The 17,443-nt window shown below is 46.3% G+C and overlaps 1 protein-coding gene across 1 annotated transcript in view; it reads left to right on the plus strand.

The window, feature by feature from the left end:
• The window catches only part of SPOCK1 (SPARC (osteonectin), cwcv and kazal like domains proteoglycan 1), a 517,390-nt gene that overhangs the window by 427,946 nt on the left and 72,001 nt on the right, over window positions 1-17,443 (plus strand). Inside the window, exon 6 of the mRNA XM_060636075.3 lies at window positions 2,105-2,219. Coding sequence (XP_060492058.2) covers window positions 2,105-2,219 — 115 coding nt within the window. The remainder of the gene's footprint in view (window positions 1-2,104; window positions 2,220-17,443) is intronic.

Genomic DNA, 17,443 nt, shown 5'->3' on the forward strand with positions numbered 1-17,443 from the left:
GCTCATCCCAACAAGTGCCCTCCTCCATGCCCATCACCCACTTTCCCCTCCCTCCCACCCCCCATCAACCCTCAGTTTGTTCTCAGTTTTTAAGAGTCTCTTATGGTTTGCCTCCCTCACTCTCCGTTTGTAACTTTTTCCCCCTTCCTCTCCCCCATGGTCTTCTGTTAAGTTTCTCAAGGTCCACATATGAGTGAAAACATATATATCTGGCCACATGGCTTTAGAAGGACGTGCTCTTTTTTGCCTTCTCGTTAAGTCTGTTGAAGTTGGAGGTCTGGGCCATGGCCCCCTTTCATACCGTCCCCACCCCTGCTGCTACCACACTGGGCACGTCCTGGACGCCTAACAAATCTGTACAAAAGGCAGTTGCATCGAGCGGAAGTCATCTCCCTGTCGGCTTGTCTGTTTCTCTCTCTCCACACGGGTAGCCGCTGTGTGGGTGACAGTTGGAGTTACACTGAGTGACTCCACTGCAATCAGGGCCAGGTTGGAAGCACTCTGGCCCTAAGTCTGTAATCCATATGGCGACCGAGTAGCTCTGCCCTCACCACGAGCCAGTGTTCATCTGAACTCATCGTGTGCTGCTTTGCAAAAGCCAGTGGCCTGGTCACAAGTATGCATTTGTGTTTCCCTCTTTTCATTCTTTTAAAAGCTTCCCCGTGGCCCCTGGTAAGAACTGTACACAAAGTTGGGTGCTCAGTCAACTTGGCCAGTCTCCTCTTCCTTTGAGCCTCCCCTGGATGGAAACACGGTTCTAGGCCCATAGGCCTTTGCACAAGGCTGATTACACACAGGTCTTGATCCTGAGAATTTTACGGGTGGAAAAGGAATGATGGTCAGACAACTGACACCATGGCCGGTAGTGACACGGAGTAACAGTACAGCATGTCTGCTCTCAGAAGCCCATTCCTATGGCAGAAACACTGCTGTGGGGCCAGCAAATATCTAGCCCTGTAGTCAGACATAGCTTTGAATCCTCCCTTTATGGCTATCGTGAACCTTTACGTGATATTTAACCTCTCTGAGTCGGTTGCTTATTCCTTAATGCCAGGTTGCTAAAAATGCTATTAAATTGTTGTGCTCTCTTGCACCTGCAAATGTCCTTTCTCGCTTGTGCTCTGAATCAGTTGAGACTTGAGAATAAGAGTGGCAGAAAGAGCGAAACTGGCCGAAAGTGGCCAAAATACTGCCACTGTTGGTGACCAAGGGTTGACAAGAGGAGATTTGGCCTTTGGGCTTCAACACTGAACCTGAGAATTAAGTGGGTGCCTCCACCCAGTCCCAGGCTAGAGGCAACCACAGGCATCCTCTGGGGGAAAGAGTGTGTGAAACTCAGGTTTGGGATGGTTGAAGTAAAAGCATTCACTCCTCGCTTGCTCCAGACTGAAAGAGGCTGGGCCTCACGTACACCATGCCTATGTGCTCACTAGATGGTTACTCTGCCTTCCTACCCAGGAAGAGCATGTGAGCAGCTGAGAGGGCCTAGGAGTGCTGCACTGGGGCAGAGGCACCCTAGGTAGGAGTCAGAAAGCCTGGGGAGGTGGCGTTCTGCTGAGGGGGCGAGTCTTTGTGGACCCTTGGGACTCCAAGATGTCATTTCAGATGAATACTTTTATTATGTTAGCAGTTAAATTTGCATTTACCATGAGTAAAGTAAGCCCTCCAGTGTTCTGCAGTGGTTTTGGATATTACCCTACGCATTTGGAAAGACATAAAAGGCCATTTCTTATTTAGCATTGTACGCTGTGAACCTTTACCTGAGATGGACTCCTTCGTTCTCTTTGTTGCCTGTGAGCCTAGCCGGTTGGAGAGGTACTGGCTGTTTCCTAGGAAAGCCAAGTAGTGGTCTGCGTTCTTTTTTTTTAATGTTTATTTATTTTGAGAGGGAGAGTGGGGGAGGGGCAGAGTGAGACTGGGATTGGGAGAGAAAGAACCCTAAGCAGACTCTGTGCTGTCAATGCAGAGCCCGACTTGCGGCGCAATCCCACGAACCGTGAGATCGTGACCTGCGCCGAGATCAAGAGTCAGGAGCTTTAACCGACTGAGCCACTCAGGCGCCCCTGGCTGCATTCTTAAAGCCTGTTCTGTCTCTCTTTTGCAGTGCAAGTTGGAGTTCCATGCTTGTTCCACTGGCAAGAGCCTCACCATCCTCTGTGATGGGCCCTGTCCGTGTCTCCCGGAGCCTGAGCCACCTAGACACAAGACAGAAAAGAACGGTGAGTGGGAATTGGAGGAGCTTCCATGGAAGGAAGTTGACGTGGCCCAGCTGTGCCCTCATGCCAGCAACCTGGCATTTAACACAGCTGTTCGAGCCCATGCGGGGCGCGGTGGACAGACTTGGCAAGTACTACAGCTTGTGCAGGGACTTGGAGCTGAACTGCCTTCAGCTACCGTTAAAAAGAAAACGAAGAGCTTGAGAGTCTTTGAAAATAATTCTCTTAGACCAGGGTATGCACTAGGCTCTTTGAGAGATCAAGTTGGCTCTGGCGTGGGAAGAGCAGGTTTTTTGGCCTCTTCAAACAGGGTCTGCCCTGGGGTGCATCTTGGTCTTCCTTGAACTTTAATCTCTAAGTCCTTTGAACTTCTCAGGGCCAAGTTTCATACCAGAAACCGTAGAGACATCACAACCGTGAAGAGTCTTTTCCCCCCAAAAGGCATTTCTTTATTAATATGATCTGCTGGGAATGCAGCACAGAGCCAGGGGCACATGAAAGGAGAATACCTCTCCAGGGGCAGCTGATTCTCTTCCATGGCCAAGAGGGGAAGGAAAGGTTGGGCTTATTTGGGTGTTTCGGTGATGGAGAAAGTCAGGCCATCCCAATGGTCGTGGCCCGTTTTTGAGCCTTCCTTGATGAGGCCCGAGATGGAGGTTTGCGTTTGCCTTCTGTGGAACTGGGCTTTCTCCATCGTAGCTCTTGTTGCATGGAAAATGTTGCACGTTTCTGTATGTGAGTGAGTGAGTGAGTGAGTGAGTGAGTGAGTGAGTACGCATGCACAGATGCCCCTTCTAAACCATCTTCTGTTGGTAATGGGAGAGGACGATGAGGGTGTGTGTGTGTGTTTATTTGTTCCCCTCTTTGTGGGTCATATTGCCTTTTCCAGGGCACATAGGTGAAGATGTTGGAATGTGCGTTTGTTCATGGTGGCAACCACAGGAATATTGTGTTAAGATACTCTTTGGTGGGAGCAAGGGGTGCCTGGTTAAGCCTCCAACTCTTGATTTTAGCTCGGTTTATGATCTCATGGTTTTTGAGTTCAAGCCCCACATCGGGCTCTGCACTCACAGTGCAAAGCCTGGTTGGGATTTTCTCTCTCTCTCTCTCTCTCTCTCTCTCCCTCCCTCCCTCCCTCCCTCCCCCTCCCCCCTCTCTCCCCCTCTCTCCCCCCCTTTCCCTCTCCCCCTCACTCTCTCTCTCTCCTCTCTCTCTCTCCTCTCTCTCTCCTCTCTCTCTCCTCTCTCTCTCCTCTCTCTCTCTCTTCTCTCTCTCTTCTCTCTGTCTTCTCTCTCTCTCTCTCTCTCCCCACCCCTCCCCTGAACTTGCACTCTCTCTCTCTCTCTCTCAAATAAATAAACTTTAAAAAAAAAAAAAAAAAAGAGGCTCTTTGGAAGGTTTGGCTTGGAATGTGGAGGGAGTTTGTAAACCAGCGCTGTGGTCACCAATAACGTCTGTAAATTCCTCTTGATTACCAAAAGCTGATTGTACTGTGTTTGGGCCTGACTCATTCTTATAACTGCAATAAGAAATGCTCATTCATATGCATACACCCCCTTGGAATGTGGCCAGAGAACCTAAAACCCTGTGGTATAAAGCAGCTGCAAAATCCAGAAAATTCACTTCTGTCTAGGGATTTCTTAATAATCTTAAAAAGTTATAATAGTCTCTGTTATTCCAGTTAGGTTGTTTACTGCTTATATTTACACTTCTCTTCTGAAGGGAGGAAACCAACCCGAGAAAGTCACCTCCACCATTTTGCCTGTGGTATCTGTACAAGGGGGTGAATTCATCTCTCCTCAGGGTCTCCCAAATCCGCACAGGCTTCCTGATTTGCCATGATGAGTTAACAGACTGGTTTTCTGGGGAGGCTTTGTGGTTCTCCAAATGAAGTACAACACCTCTTTGTTTTCTTTCCTATTTTTTTTTTTTTTTTTGAGTGAGCTCTATGCCCAGCATGGGGCTCGAACCCCCTGTTTCTGAGATCAGAGTTGTATGCTCCACTTGACTGAGCCAGCCAGGCACCCCAGTGCATATTTCTTAATGATGGGCTTGTCACACCTGATTAATTGAGATTCATTCTCAAGTATGACACTCGAGGTCCAGCCTTGCGTGTACCGTGCATTTGTTTGATTATGTAGTGGTAAAAATGAGAACAAATTCTTACCGCACCTTTGCAAGTAACTGCACTGCCATTAATAGTAAAGAGACTCTGAAAAGAGTATTGTTCACGAATCCTGAAAGGTCAGTGAGAATAAGAAAGCCATTTAAAAATGTTTCAAGTGAAAATGTTGGAAAAAGCTTAAACTACTAGGTTAATAATAAAAGATAAATCAGGAAGAAGGAGAAGGGGCTTCAGATGCCTATCAGAAATGACGACAATAAAAAGTAATACCAACACTATCCCCAAACAAATAATCCAAATTATATTTCCTTCATCAGTTCTTTTAGTCCTGTATAATTATTTTTTGTTCCGCTGGCTTTTGGGTCAGGAGTTTGCTTTTATGAAGTCATCTGCCTCTGCCCTGGAAAGAGCCCTGGAACTCAATACTGGCTCTCCTCTCACCTGGCAATTGTCTAAGAAATATCACCTTGGAAGCTGGCAGTGATGAGTCTGTTACTTGAAGTATCGATCAAACTTGGTCCAGTTCTTTCTGTGAGGCTTTGAGACCATCCTCCTTGGTTTAAGACCCATTTTCTAGACTGTGACTTAGTGTGGAGTTTTTATATAAGCCTGAGGGGGAAGCAGAAACTACCTGCTGATAAGACTGAATGGCTGTAGTTAACTTATTCCATATCCAACAACATCCTCATGGAGGAGAATATAATCCCCTATCAGGGTATAGTGCTTAATTAATACAGATTTGATCGGTGTTCACCTGGAAGATAAGGACATACTATGGGCAGGGAAGGCATTGATAAGCCCCCAGGGTCATTTTGTGTAATGAGACATTTAAATTGATAACATTTTACCTGGACAAAGGCAAGGGAAGACTGACTCTTCCTTTGATTTGACATTTCTTTGCATGAGGCTCTCAGAAGCTGAGGTTGTAGCAGGTGGGGTGAAGGGGACAGAGAGGGCGGAAAGGGGAGATCAGAGGTAAAATGAAGGACACTGACCCCACAGAAGCTGCAGGCAGTGAGAGTGGCAGCCTCTGGCTTCCTGAGACGCACTTGGGCTCTGCACCGTGTCAGGAGCAATCTTGTTTCTGGACCTGTTGCCAAAATAACATTTCGTACACTCACAAATGGCAGCGTGTCAAAAGTGTGGCGATTAGGGCTGTTGTTGATAACATTTTATGTTTGATGTCATCTCCCTTTTAAACCTTGTTTCTCTGTGGTAACAAAAACAGTAATGTAGTCACTTGTAGATAAATTCTGTTAATTCCCAGTTGTATCTCAATTGCAGGAAGTAGGGGTTGGGTGAGGGCCTAAGCACTGCTACGTTGCTGGGAAGTGGCTCCTGGTGTTGTCTTTCTCTGGCATCCACCTGCATGGAGTTGTTAACATCTCCAGTTAGTTGGCCAGCCAACTAACTGAAGTGCATGCTCCTTGCATCCAAAGAAAGACATTTGCGATCCCAGTATGACCTGTGCTGACCGTGACCATTAGGTCATACGGAGTGCTCTTTCTTCTATGTCCTGCTCTTCTGGATTTACTACTCTTCACACAGCCCCCTCTCTGGCCCCCTTCAGGGCCCCAGAACACTTGAGGATGTACTTCCATAACCTTTTAGTGTCAAGAGAGATTGATGAGGTTGCTGTCTCAAGCCCTCTGTCCTTGGATCTGCTTGGCAGCCATTTCTATTTTATGCAGAGGATCTTTTCACCAGGCTTGCCCCAAATTGGATTTCCAGTTGGTAGGAGAGCCCAGATCCTCTTTGTTGCTGGGAGCTGGTTACCTGCCTGTGGTTTCATAAGTGCCTCTTCCCTGCCTGGGACCCAGAGTTGGGTTGGAGACGGGGAGACCACTGGGGAGTCGAACCTTTCCTCGGTGCTCACCTGCCTCCACCACTTCTTCTCCTTCCCAAAATGTTGCTTCTTGTAGCCCCAGCTTGGATCAACACTGGATGTGAGTGTTGAAGGTGTGTGAGGGTGGAATCTGACGCCTTTTCTGGCAAATCTTACAGCACATCTCACAGCACTCTGCTTCTCCCAGCCTTTTGTCTTTTGCATTGCGACATACCCCCTTCTTGCAAATCAGAACTGTATTGTCTCAGCTTTAAATTTTAAGAGCATTTCTAGGAAGGCAAAGCCAAGTGGTTATTTGTTCTCTTGATTTTTTTCTGGCATCTCTCCTTGATGTGGTCCCTAAAGACATTGTAGAGGGTGGAGTCATCCTTGAATATCTCTGAATATTTCCTCTCACACCTCTCAGTGGCCTTGTGACCTTGGACAAGTTACTTAATAAATAGCTTTTTAAAGTCTGTCCTCTCTGTTATGCCAGTCCAGCCTATAGATTATAGAGAAATGATTGTCGAGGAGCAGGAGGAGGAGGAGGAAGAAGAGGAAGAAAGAAAGCAAGAAAGCAAGAAAGCAAGAAAGCAAGAAAGAAAGAAAGAAAGAAAGAAATTACAGAGAAGAAGATGAAACTGAAATACTGTGTTAGGTGTGGATTTCTGTGCTTTTTCTAGGAGTCTTCCAGGAAAGATATGAATTTCTCTTGGTATTTTCTGGTACCCAGCACCCAACCCAGTTAGGAAGTCAGTTCTTATATCTGACGTTAACTCTAGTTCTGGGGTTATTTCTGCTGCTTTTTCTTCAACCCTCAGTGAAGGGTGTAAGGAATGTGAGGTACTTGTTTCTTGATTTCTTTACAGTGGTTGAAAATCTAAGGGGATGGTAGAGGTCTCTTACCATTAAGTCTTTGAGATATATTTAGAAGCCAACTTTTCTCCTGTTCCCAGCCTGAGCCTGTGCCCACCCTGCCTCTGCTCCCTTTTCTCACAGAAACAAAACACATGGCCCTGACCTAGCCTTGTCAGCTTTGCTGCATCTGAAGGAGGGATTTGAGGCTCTGTCCTTGGTGAGGTGAAAATTTTGCAGTTGTAGGGTATAACATCAGGAAAAGATCACACTTATCTTCTTCCATACTCCGTTGAGGGAACCCTTGAGTTCTTGATGATGCCTTGGGTTTCCCATCAGGACCCGGGGAAGGCCTAAGGGATGGGGCCTCAGATCTCTCCCAGAGTCACTCCGTTTTTACGCTTTAACAAATTGCTTTGCCTCTGTAGGGAAAGACTTTGACCACCAGTGAGTGATCCTTGGGTCCCATTTACCAGAGAGGAGCCTGGAGGCCTAATGCAAGATAGAAAGTTGCCTGAGGTCAGACATTGGGTAGGGACAGGGCTGTCTCAGGGCCTGAGCCTCTTGATTCCCAGGCTAGTACCTTTGTGTCCCGCCACATGTACACCCTTCGGGACTCTGCACTCACAAGAGGGTGGAGGCTCTGTAGCTGAGTTTGGTGGGAATTCGATTCAATGTCGCCAGGGTCTCACCTCACTTGCCCACATCTCGAAGTGTCAGCCATCAAGCAGAGAATGTCACTGTGCTTCCCACAACCAGCAATGTTTTGAAGGCGCTTTACAGAATCTCTCCCATTTCTCTCCTCCTCTTTCCCTGGAGGAGGAGGTAGAGAGAACATCCCTGTCTCTCAGCACAGCTCCTTCTTTGCTTCTGTTGGCACACGTTAGCTTTCAGAGAAGGGATATATGGGTCAGCAGGCAACCGGACATTTTGCAGAAGGCTGGGACCCTCATCCCTTCCTGGCCTGACAGGTGCTGGGAGGTAGGGGCGGGGCAGGGGGCAGGGGCATGATTCGTTCAGGCCGGGAAGGAAAGGGTGCTACAGGTCTTTCCAGCAGGGTGTGCGTGCTGAAGAGGAAATAACAACTTCCCTGCAGCTGAGCTATTTGAAACCGTAGAAAAATAGTCCACAGTGATTTTCTTTTCTCAAATGGTGATTTCAACCTGAGGGCTAGATTCTCGGGGAAAAAAGTCCTGGGTTGACAGACGGTTGTCTAATTCCATTACTTATCACAAGTAGAGTCGGGGAAAAGTATTAAAACGCAAACAGGAGGTGGTGCCACAGAGACGGGATAAAGAGTTCTTCCTGGCTGTAATGTCTCAATGGAAAAATCCTAAAAGAATCCTGCTGCTGCAGAGGCTCCCAGCAAAATGGAGGTTTATCTTTGGATCCAGGAAAGAACATTTTTCTTTAATGCCTATTGTGTAACAGGGTGAAGGCCCAGGGCTTGCAAACTTGCAATTTAAAAGCAGTTTGTATTAACCTCTCCATCCCCATTCAGCTTCATTCACTTCTTAGTGCTACACTGTAGCCAGAAATTAAACATGTAAAGCAACATTTAATTTTTAGGGCCTTGTTATTCTAAATGCCGTGACCTTAAAAGAAAAAAAAGAAAAACCTCAGAATTGAATTGGCAACTGCAAAGAAGAAAAACTTTCTAGTCGGGGCTCTTGGAGTATTGAGTAACTGCTGACTTTGGCTCCAAACTCAGGTTCTTCTCTGCGAGTTCAGCTCTGCAAAAACAGAGATTCTCCTGTCATTTGCAAGCCTGCTAGGCAGCAACTGATTGGAGAGAGATCGAGCCAAAGATAGGAAGAGAGAGAAGGGTAAACTGAGGCAGAGGGTGGCCACTGTCGTAACTGGAATCCGGAGAAGGTCTGTGCTACAAATTAATGGCTTTGAAAATTCACGCAAGCAGTACTCTTCTCTTGCCATTACTTGTTTAGTTTATAAATTAATGCATATTCTTCTTTAAAATCTAAATGATACGGCAAAAGTGTCTCAGATTTCCCTTCCATTAGCTTTCTGTTGCCTGCGCTTCTAATTATTTTCAGTACACATATACTAACATACTTTATAAACTTTACTCATCCCAAATCAGGATTATGTTCTGTGTAATATTTTGTACCCTGCCCCTTTTTTTGTATCATAGATATGTCTTCATCTAAGTACACACGGATGTGTGTGTGAGGGCATCTGTCTGTCCCCCTTCATCCTTCCTTCTAGCCACCCTGCCTGCCCCGCTGCCTGGTACTCCAGATTTAAATATATCATGACTGCTCAGCGTTTCCATTTGATGCCCGCGGGCATATCAAGCTTAAAGTCCATAATCAAACCCTGATCTTTGCCCCACGTCTGCTCCTTCCTCCTTCAGTGTTTATCATCTGAATAAATGGTGCCTCTGTATTTTGATTTGCTGAAAAAGAAGATCTTCTTTGTCTCCCATGCTATCATCCTGTTGATTCTGCGTTCTAAGCCTTCTGAACATAGCTGCCGCTTTTTTCCTCCACTGCCACTACCCAGTGGTCTGCGACATTCTCGTGTTTTAGTTTGATTGCTCTCTAATTGATCTCCGGGCCCCTGCCCTCTCTTTCGAACGTAGGAGTGAAACCAGTTCTGTACAATATAAGTCAAATTGTGTAATCCCCTGTTCAAGACCCTCCAGTGACTTCCCATCTTTGTTCAGAGGTAGAGCTAGCATCCTTTCAGTGACTTGCAAGGCCCAATATGATTACATCCCCTCCTGTGTCTCTGTACCTGTCTTCTGCCGCTGCACCCTCTGCCTGCTGGGCTCTAGGCACGCAGGCCTCCGTGGGGGCCCTCAGGTGACTCCCTGGTGCCCCTGTACTTCGCACTGCCTGGCCCGTCTTCCCAGACACCTGCACAGCTCGCTCCGTCCATCGCCTCTACACAGATGTCACCTTCTCAGGAACCCCCTGGAAGTTCTTACCCCCTTTCGTCCTTTGTTTCTCTCTCTTTTATCACCTTCTACCATGTTAGATTGACCTCCTTCGTGTATTGTTGTGCGTTGCCCAGCTAGAATGGAAGTTCCACGAGGGCGTTTTGTCTGGATTCTCCATAGTCATTTGTCCACTGTTGAATGTCTCTACCTCATTCTTTTTAGGAGTTGCCCTTTGTATAGATGTACCATAGCTCACAGTGTTTAAAAGAGCAACAACATGATTTATGAGGACAAGAGATAATCTGTATAAGGTGCTGACTGTGTGTACTGGACTAAGCACGTGGTGTGTGAACGTTTCATTCTTCCCGCCAACTAATGTCATCTCTGTTGCTGGTGAGAACGTTTGAGATCTGGGGCATTCAGTACCTTGCCCAAGGCCACATGGCTAATAAATGACAGAGCAGGGATTTGAAGGCTTTTTTAGAACTTGTTCTCTTACGCTCCCATCAGACTGTGTTCTTAACCTAAACCGAACATGCACTGAAAGGGCAGAGTCTTCCTTTGGAAAAAGAAAAATAAACACGCACACGTACAGCCGCACCTTTAAAACTACCCCTCGCCTTGCTTTCTGCGCTCAGAGCGTGCACTCCTTCCCGGAAAGCCCAGCACTCTCTGACGGGCCTTTTCCAAGGTGAGAGAATTAACGTCCTTGCTCGTTTTCTCCTCTTCCTTTCTGCGAGCACACTTAGCTCTCTGAAGTTTATCAAAACGCTGGCACAGGCTCATCGCTCACCACCGTATTATGCTTTTCTGATAGCTGCGAGTTTCCGACCCAGCTCCTTAAAGATAAAAATTCATTTGCGGTCTGTCCCGATGTCGACTGTTTTCCCATCGCCCTGCTATCTATCGAAAAGAAAAGATGGCATTACAATAAAAAAAAATTGAAATTATAATCGGAAGAAAGCAAGTGGCTGCAATCCCACAAGGCCAGCTTCTTAGGAAAATGTGGGTGGGCCCTTTCCTTCTTAGATCCGAGAGATGTGGTGGGAACCTTGGCCACGTGGGGAGCATGGGAAGGTGTGCCAGCACCCTGACAGGTGTGGGGAGATTGGAGTGAACTCAATTTTAACTATAGAGGTGGAGTTCAAAACCTACAGCTGTTTTGTCCTCCTCCTCATTATTATCTTAATGGTGATGATGGCGATTCTGTGTTGCAAAAGTAAACGTGGCAGTTAGACACAGCGGAAGCAGAAATGTCCCTTTGATGATTTAACCTGCATAATGTTGAACGATGCCGGATACAGCGCAGAATAAGCAGTGGGTTGCGTACGTGGTTCCAGATATTCACATCGGTTGGGAGTGCAGGAAAATAAACGAAACAACTGCCCAGATCTCTTCAGTCTGAGGAGACAGGGGGAGGCGAGAGAGAGAAATCCTGGTGGCGTCACGAGGGTCAAAGCGTGTGCTCCTCTCCTAACCCCACAGCAGTAGCCCCGAGGGGCCCTCCTGCTGGACAAGAAGGAGCTTTGCGGCAAGAGCAGAGCAGCCTGCTTACACCGCCGGGGCAAGTCTCATGATTTCAAGGCCTCCACTGTGCTCCAGGGAGAGAGAACTTCAGAGCCATTTAGGTGAACTTCTGGGAGGTGCAGGACTGGAGTGGATCGGAGGTGATGAGAAGGACCGGGGGGTCCTTGGACGTGAGAATTCTTGCTTTCCGATGTCCCAGTGATGCAGTGGCAGGTTGTGTTGGGGGCTGGTCCCTCATACTGACTAACTTTTGTTGTGTGGAAGGATCAGTGCGAGGAACCAGTGTAGTGCTCCTGTTACTTATGTGTCTGGGCATCCCACGAAGGCAGTTCCAAGGGTCTCTTTCCTCCCATGCCAGCCTCGAGACTGTTGTGGCCTCTTGGCCTGGCTATGTGTCGTCTATGCTCGAGTGGCTTCAAAGGCTCTTTGCAGCAGGTAGAGCGAGGCCAACAAGTGGGGTGGGTCCCACCCCAGCAAGGGATGGGTGTCTCCCCACCTTCTCAAATCACTGGGCAGGGGATACCGATGCTGTGAAACTAGATTTAGAAGTTCGACCAGAGAATTAGTGCAGACAGGAGATTTGATTGGAATGCTGATCATGTACCAATGCACAGGGATAAGAAATACTCCAAAAAATGCCTTACAAGAAATTACTTGAAGCCACATTAAAAAAAAAAAAAAAAAGCCTGTCATTTTACGAGGCTATTAATTCTATGGAACTATTCCCCTGAGAGGCATTACTGAGGCTGAAGAGGTCTGGATCCCTGTCCATACATCTCTCCAGATTTTAGGATTTAGGAGACTCGGTCTTAAACCGGGCTAATCCACAGGGATTGTTCAGAGCTCCAGGACTGTAGTTTTGGGAGGACAATATCGGGTCCCCCTACTCCATTGGCCTGATCCCAGTCTGTGGCCAAGTTCCTTCACAGTGGGGGTACTGCTGGCTGTTCCAAAGCACCAAGAGCTGGCATCTGCCCTTCCATTGAGCCTCCCTCCCCTTCCCAGCCTCCACAGGTATTAAAGGCTGGCTGCTGTGGGGTGCCTCACCTGGCAGGCTCCCGTCTGTGATTTGCACCTGTCGGTCTGTCCTCTCCCCTGGGGACGTAGGCCCCAGCCTTCCCTACAGACTGCTCAGTGGTCTGGGCACAGTGCATAGGCCACTGCAAGGCATAGGTTGGGCCACACCTTCCATCATTGCGGAAGGAATTAATTGACGGCATGTGTAGACTGTTAGAGTCTTTAAAGCACTTTCAGGTGCCTGAAAAAATTGGGTATCGTAAGTGAATTATGTCCCCAAGCCAAAGAGGCAGGCTCAGTGATTCCAAGCTGCCAGTCTGTGGCCTTCCTTGAGTCAGTCATTCTGGGGCTTGGCCTCGGGCTGGAACTTAACTTGTGTGTGTTGCTGGCCCCTCTGGACTGGGAACAGAAGGCAATTTCCAACCCAGCCTCAGGCAAGTCTCCTCTCTCCCTGTGTCCTGCCTCCCTAGCTTAGGAAAAGGGCTCAAGGTGTCTCTGGAAGCAAATATTTTTGCCTGGATGACAGAAGTGTAGTATCTTTTGGAATAGAACATTCCGTTCCTACTTTGCTCAGGCTCTCGTGAGAACACAGAGAACATTTCTGGGCAGAGGGGGGAGTATCTGGAGCTAGCAAAAGCTCTCGTTTGGATCGAGAGCTTCCGGTACAAGAATCCTACATATTTCTATGTTGTGAAGTAGCTGGGGTAAATACTGATTACCTCTGTGTCTAGTAGGAAGCTCCATTTCAGGAAAACGTAGTGAACGAAAATAACACCAATCAGTGACTTCACGTACCTTGCTTCCACAGTCCTCTAAGCCCTATTTAAAATCAAAATTTAAAGCTTAAGGAGCTGTTCTGACAGCTAATCTGTTTTGTTTCGTTTTCTAAAATTGAGGGCAGTGATTGAGTTTGGAGGTAGTGATAATGTGTCTTCATCCATCCATCTGGTCATCTGTCTTTGTGTCCATCTGTCTATCCCTTCATCTGTCCATCCATCCATCCATCATTCACCCATCCACCATTTATTAAATGGCTACTCTGTGCCCAGGTCCTGTGCTGTCTCTCCCCTAAGTAGGATAACAACTCTTAATATCAATAATCACGTCATTCGTGTGTCTTCATGTGGAACTCACTTATGTCCCAAGGTGACAGTTGTCTAGAGCTGGGATGTTTCCTATCTTTTTATGGATTTGGGTTTATAAGTCCACTACTCCAAAGGTTTTTTATTGCTTTCTGAGTACTTTGTCATACTTTTGACCCACTGCTATTATAGTCTCAGTGGTCAGAAGGGCTAGACTTCATCTCACGTAGTTGAGGCAAGGAAACTAACTTAAAAATATTGAACTGTTACATTTGTAACCACTGATACACTGGCATTGTCTAAGCACTAGATTATGACCTTGAAAGCGGGGACTTTGTCTCACTTATTTGTCATTATATCCCTAGCCTAGGGTCTGTTGAATGAATGAACACAACTAAGTATAAATATAAGTTTGTAAGAGATGTGTTACACATTTCATTGGAGCAGTATTTAAATAAGCAAATATCCAGGTTAAATTGGGTGCCTTTCTACCTGGTGTATGTTATGAGTTACTGATTATCCTACCTAAGGTAGACACAGACCTACTTCTGGGTTTACTCTGAGACTTCTGATTCAAGTTGGCATCTAAAGTCTCTGGGTCATTTTCCCCAGTCCCTTTTTGTGATAACCACAGCTGAATACTTTGCCCTCAGGAGTCCTGCTGTGTTGTCTCTTTGCCCATGAGCAGTAGTTAGGGGAGAGGTCACAGTCATGATCACTAACATACCTACTGCCTTCCCTTTCTTATAGATGGTTGCTTTCCATCAGACCTCCCATGAGTCCTAAACTATGTATCTAAAAGTTTGGGTGCCAAGTCGTTCATACTTACTCTGCCCCATTATTTGTCTATCAGGTACAAATGATAGAACTCGCGAGTTGTATACTTGTCATGTGCTAGAGAAAGCATGGGTTCTGGACGCAGGCAGTCATGAGATTGAAGTCCAGCCCTAGGACTTACTAGCTGTGGCTTTGGGTGGGCTGCTTAGTTTCTCCGAGTCCCCCTTTCCTCATCTGCAAAAGCAAAGTAAATAAGGGCTATTTGCAGAAGTCATTATGAGAGCAAAGTCCATTCGAGGAGATAAGTATGAAAGCAGCTGGTTCTCATAGGTGCTCAAGGAATATCAATTTTCACTCTTTCATTAGGTTAATTCACGCACACACACATACCACCCTGTGCGTGGGAATAACTTGATCTCCTCTTTGTGCAGTTTGGTAACCCACTGCCTTTCCCAAAGACTTTGGGGTTCTAGAACGTCTTGCCAACATGTAGCAGGCACTGTTAGCTGTCTTTCCCATTCTCATTTCTGGTTTTCTTTATTTTTTATTTTTTTTTTAACGTTTTTTAATTTATTTTTGAGACAGAGAGAGACAAAGCATGAATGGGGGAGGGTCAGAGAGAGGGAGACACAGAATCTGAAACAGGCTCCAGGCTCTGAGCTGTCAGCACAGAGCCCGACGCGGGGCTCGAACTCACGGACCACAAGATCATGACCTGAGCCGAAGTCGGCCGCTTAACCGACTGAGCCACCCAGGCGCCCCAGTTCTGGTTTTCTTTGAGGGCGAGTGTGTCCAGCATTGTTCCCAATGTCCCAGTCTCTCCTCAGCTGAGGACCCTTTGAGTCAGTCCTACCAAATTAAACCCCAGTGAAGCCTTCTGGAGGTCACTGAGAAAGTTTTCACTTTCATGCACAGCTGTCCCTTTTTCCTGGAGGGGTTTGTGTGATGCTTCAGAACCATTTTGTGACCACAAGGTGAAAAGCCTGCGGATAAAGTCTACCCGCTGAAAATGAGCAGAAACACAGAAAGAATGTGGGTCCAGGCTGAACTGACATCCTTGCTGCCTATCTCTTAACTTCTTATGTCACAGAGTAAAGTTCCATGAACATATGCCACTGTTAATCAAGTTTTCTGTTACTTGCAGCTAAACACATTTTCTTTTCTTTTCTTTTCTTTTCTTTATGTTTATTTTTGAGAGAGAGAGAGTGCAAGCGAGAGCAAGCCCAAAAACAGAGGAGGGGCAGAGAGAGAGGGAGACACAGAATCTGAGGCACGCTCCAGGCTCCGAGCTGTCAGCACAGAGCCTGACATGGGGCTCGAACCCATGAACTGAGAAATCAGGACCTGAGCCAAAGTCAGACCCTTAACCAACTGAGCCACCAAGGCGCCCCTAAACACATTTTCTAATCAACATAGAACACGTTCCTTTTAAAGACCATTTGCTTCAAGACAGGCAATATTGGCCTGAGGCCAGGAGCTCCCAGGGAGTCAAGGACAATGACATCTTGGTATCTGGGGAAGGGGAGACCTGAGATGGCATCAGGAGCATCACTCACAGTGCAATGAGATACTCTAAGTGTCTCAGAAGCATTGTAGGCTCCAGCACTAGACGCAGGGGCTTAGGTTGGTTTGTAGTGGGAACATCTGACCTTAAGTGAAATATGGTCCTGTGTCAGCCGTTCCTCATCCCTTGCAAGGACTACTCGTAGGAAAGCGGAAAGCATATTCCAAGGTGCAAACTAGCCAGGCGTGTTGAACTGGAACACACTGTCCATGAAGGTGAGCAGAAGGAACCACCCAGCTGGAGCAGGCAGCTCTGTGGCCAAAGGGAGTAGACACCTATAGATTTTTTAGTAACCTTAAAAAAAACCCAAAACTGCTGGGTTATACATTTTTCTTAGCATTTGGGAAATTCTGAAAAACACAAAGAATAAAGGCTGAAAATTGCCTATGCTCTCCTGAACTCAGTATAATCGTGTACTACTTTAAAATATTTATTATTAGCTTAATACTTAATAATATTTCCATGTCATCAATTATTCTTTTAAAACTTGATTTTTAATGGCTGTGTGGTGTCTGATTCTATAAATGTACTGTAATTTTTATAACTGGTCCTCTATTAAGCATTTAGCTTCTCTCTAATTTTTCATTATTACAAACACCGCTTTTGTGAACATCATTGTGTATTAATTTTGCACATATCTTAATTATTTTCATAAGCTACGTTCCGAGCAGTAGAATTGCTGGGTACAAGGATATGCAGCTTAAAACTCTTTTGTTGTTACAGACTAGCAAAAATTTCTCACGGAAAAAAGTATACCATAAGCAGTGTCTAAGAATGCCAGTTCAAAAGACACTTACTATAATTTGTTTTAAGTTTATTTCTTTATTTTGAGAGAGACAGAGCATGAGCGAGGGAGGGGCAGAGAGAGAGGGAGAATCCCAAGCAGGCTCTGTGCTGACAGCACAGACGAAGGGCTCCAACTTGTGAAACTGTGAGATCACAGTTTCTGAGCAGAAATCAAGAGTCGGACGCTTAACCAACTGAGCCATCCAGGCGCCCTGAGACTATAATTTTTAAAATAATTTTTGTACTTTCTTTAGTTAAGATTTGAATGTGCTGTACATAACCCACACTCCAGTGCTCAAATAGCAGTGGTTTAAGCACAAGAGGGTTTTCTTCATTTTCCTACAAAACAAGTCAAGTAGTAGGATAATCAGGGCTGGTATGGGAGCATCTGAATCATCAAGGACGCTTTTATCTTGTTACTCTGGCAACCTTAGGGTGCATCCTCTTGGGCCAGCGTGCCTGCTAGAGCTCCAGCCATTATATCTGTAATCCATTCAACAGGGAAAAGGGAAGAGCAAATACGGGCACACTACTTTTCTTCTAGCAGACCTCTGTGAATCTGGATGTAATCCTCCTTCCATCTCACTGGCCAACTCAGTCTGCATTTTTTCTGAGTCTCGTTGCACGACCCTACCTGGATGGTGAGGAATATAGACTTTTAAACTAGAAAGCAACAAGCTCTCTAAAAAGCAAAGTTCTTGTTATTAAAGAAAAGCAGAAGAATGGATCTTGGGAGACAATTACCTGACTCTGTCAGAGGTTTATTT

This window comes from Panthera onca, chromosome A1 (assembly GCF_046562875.1).
Source record: "Panthera onca isolate mPanOnc1 chromosome A1, mPanOnc1 haplotype 2, whole genome shotgun sequence".
Lineage (NCBI taxonomy): Eukaryota > Metazoa > Chordata > Mammalia > Carnivora > Felidae > Panthera > Panthera onca.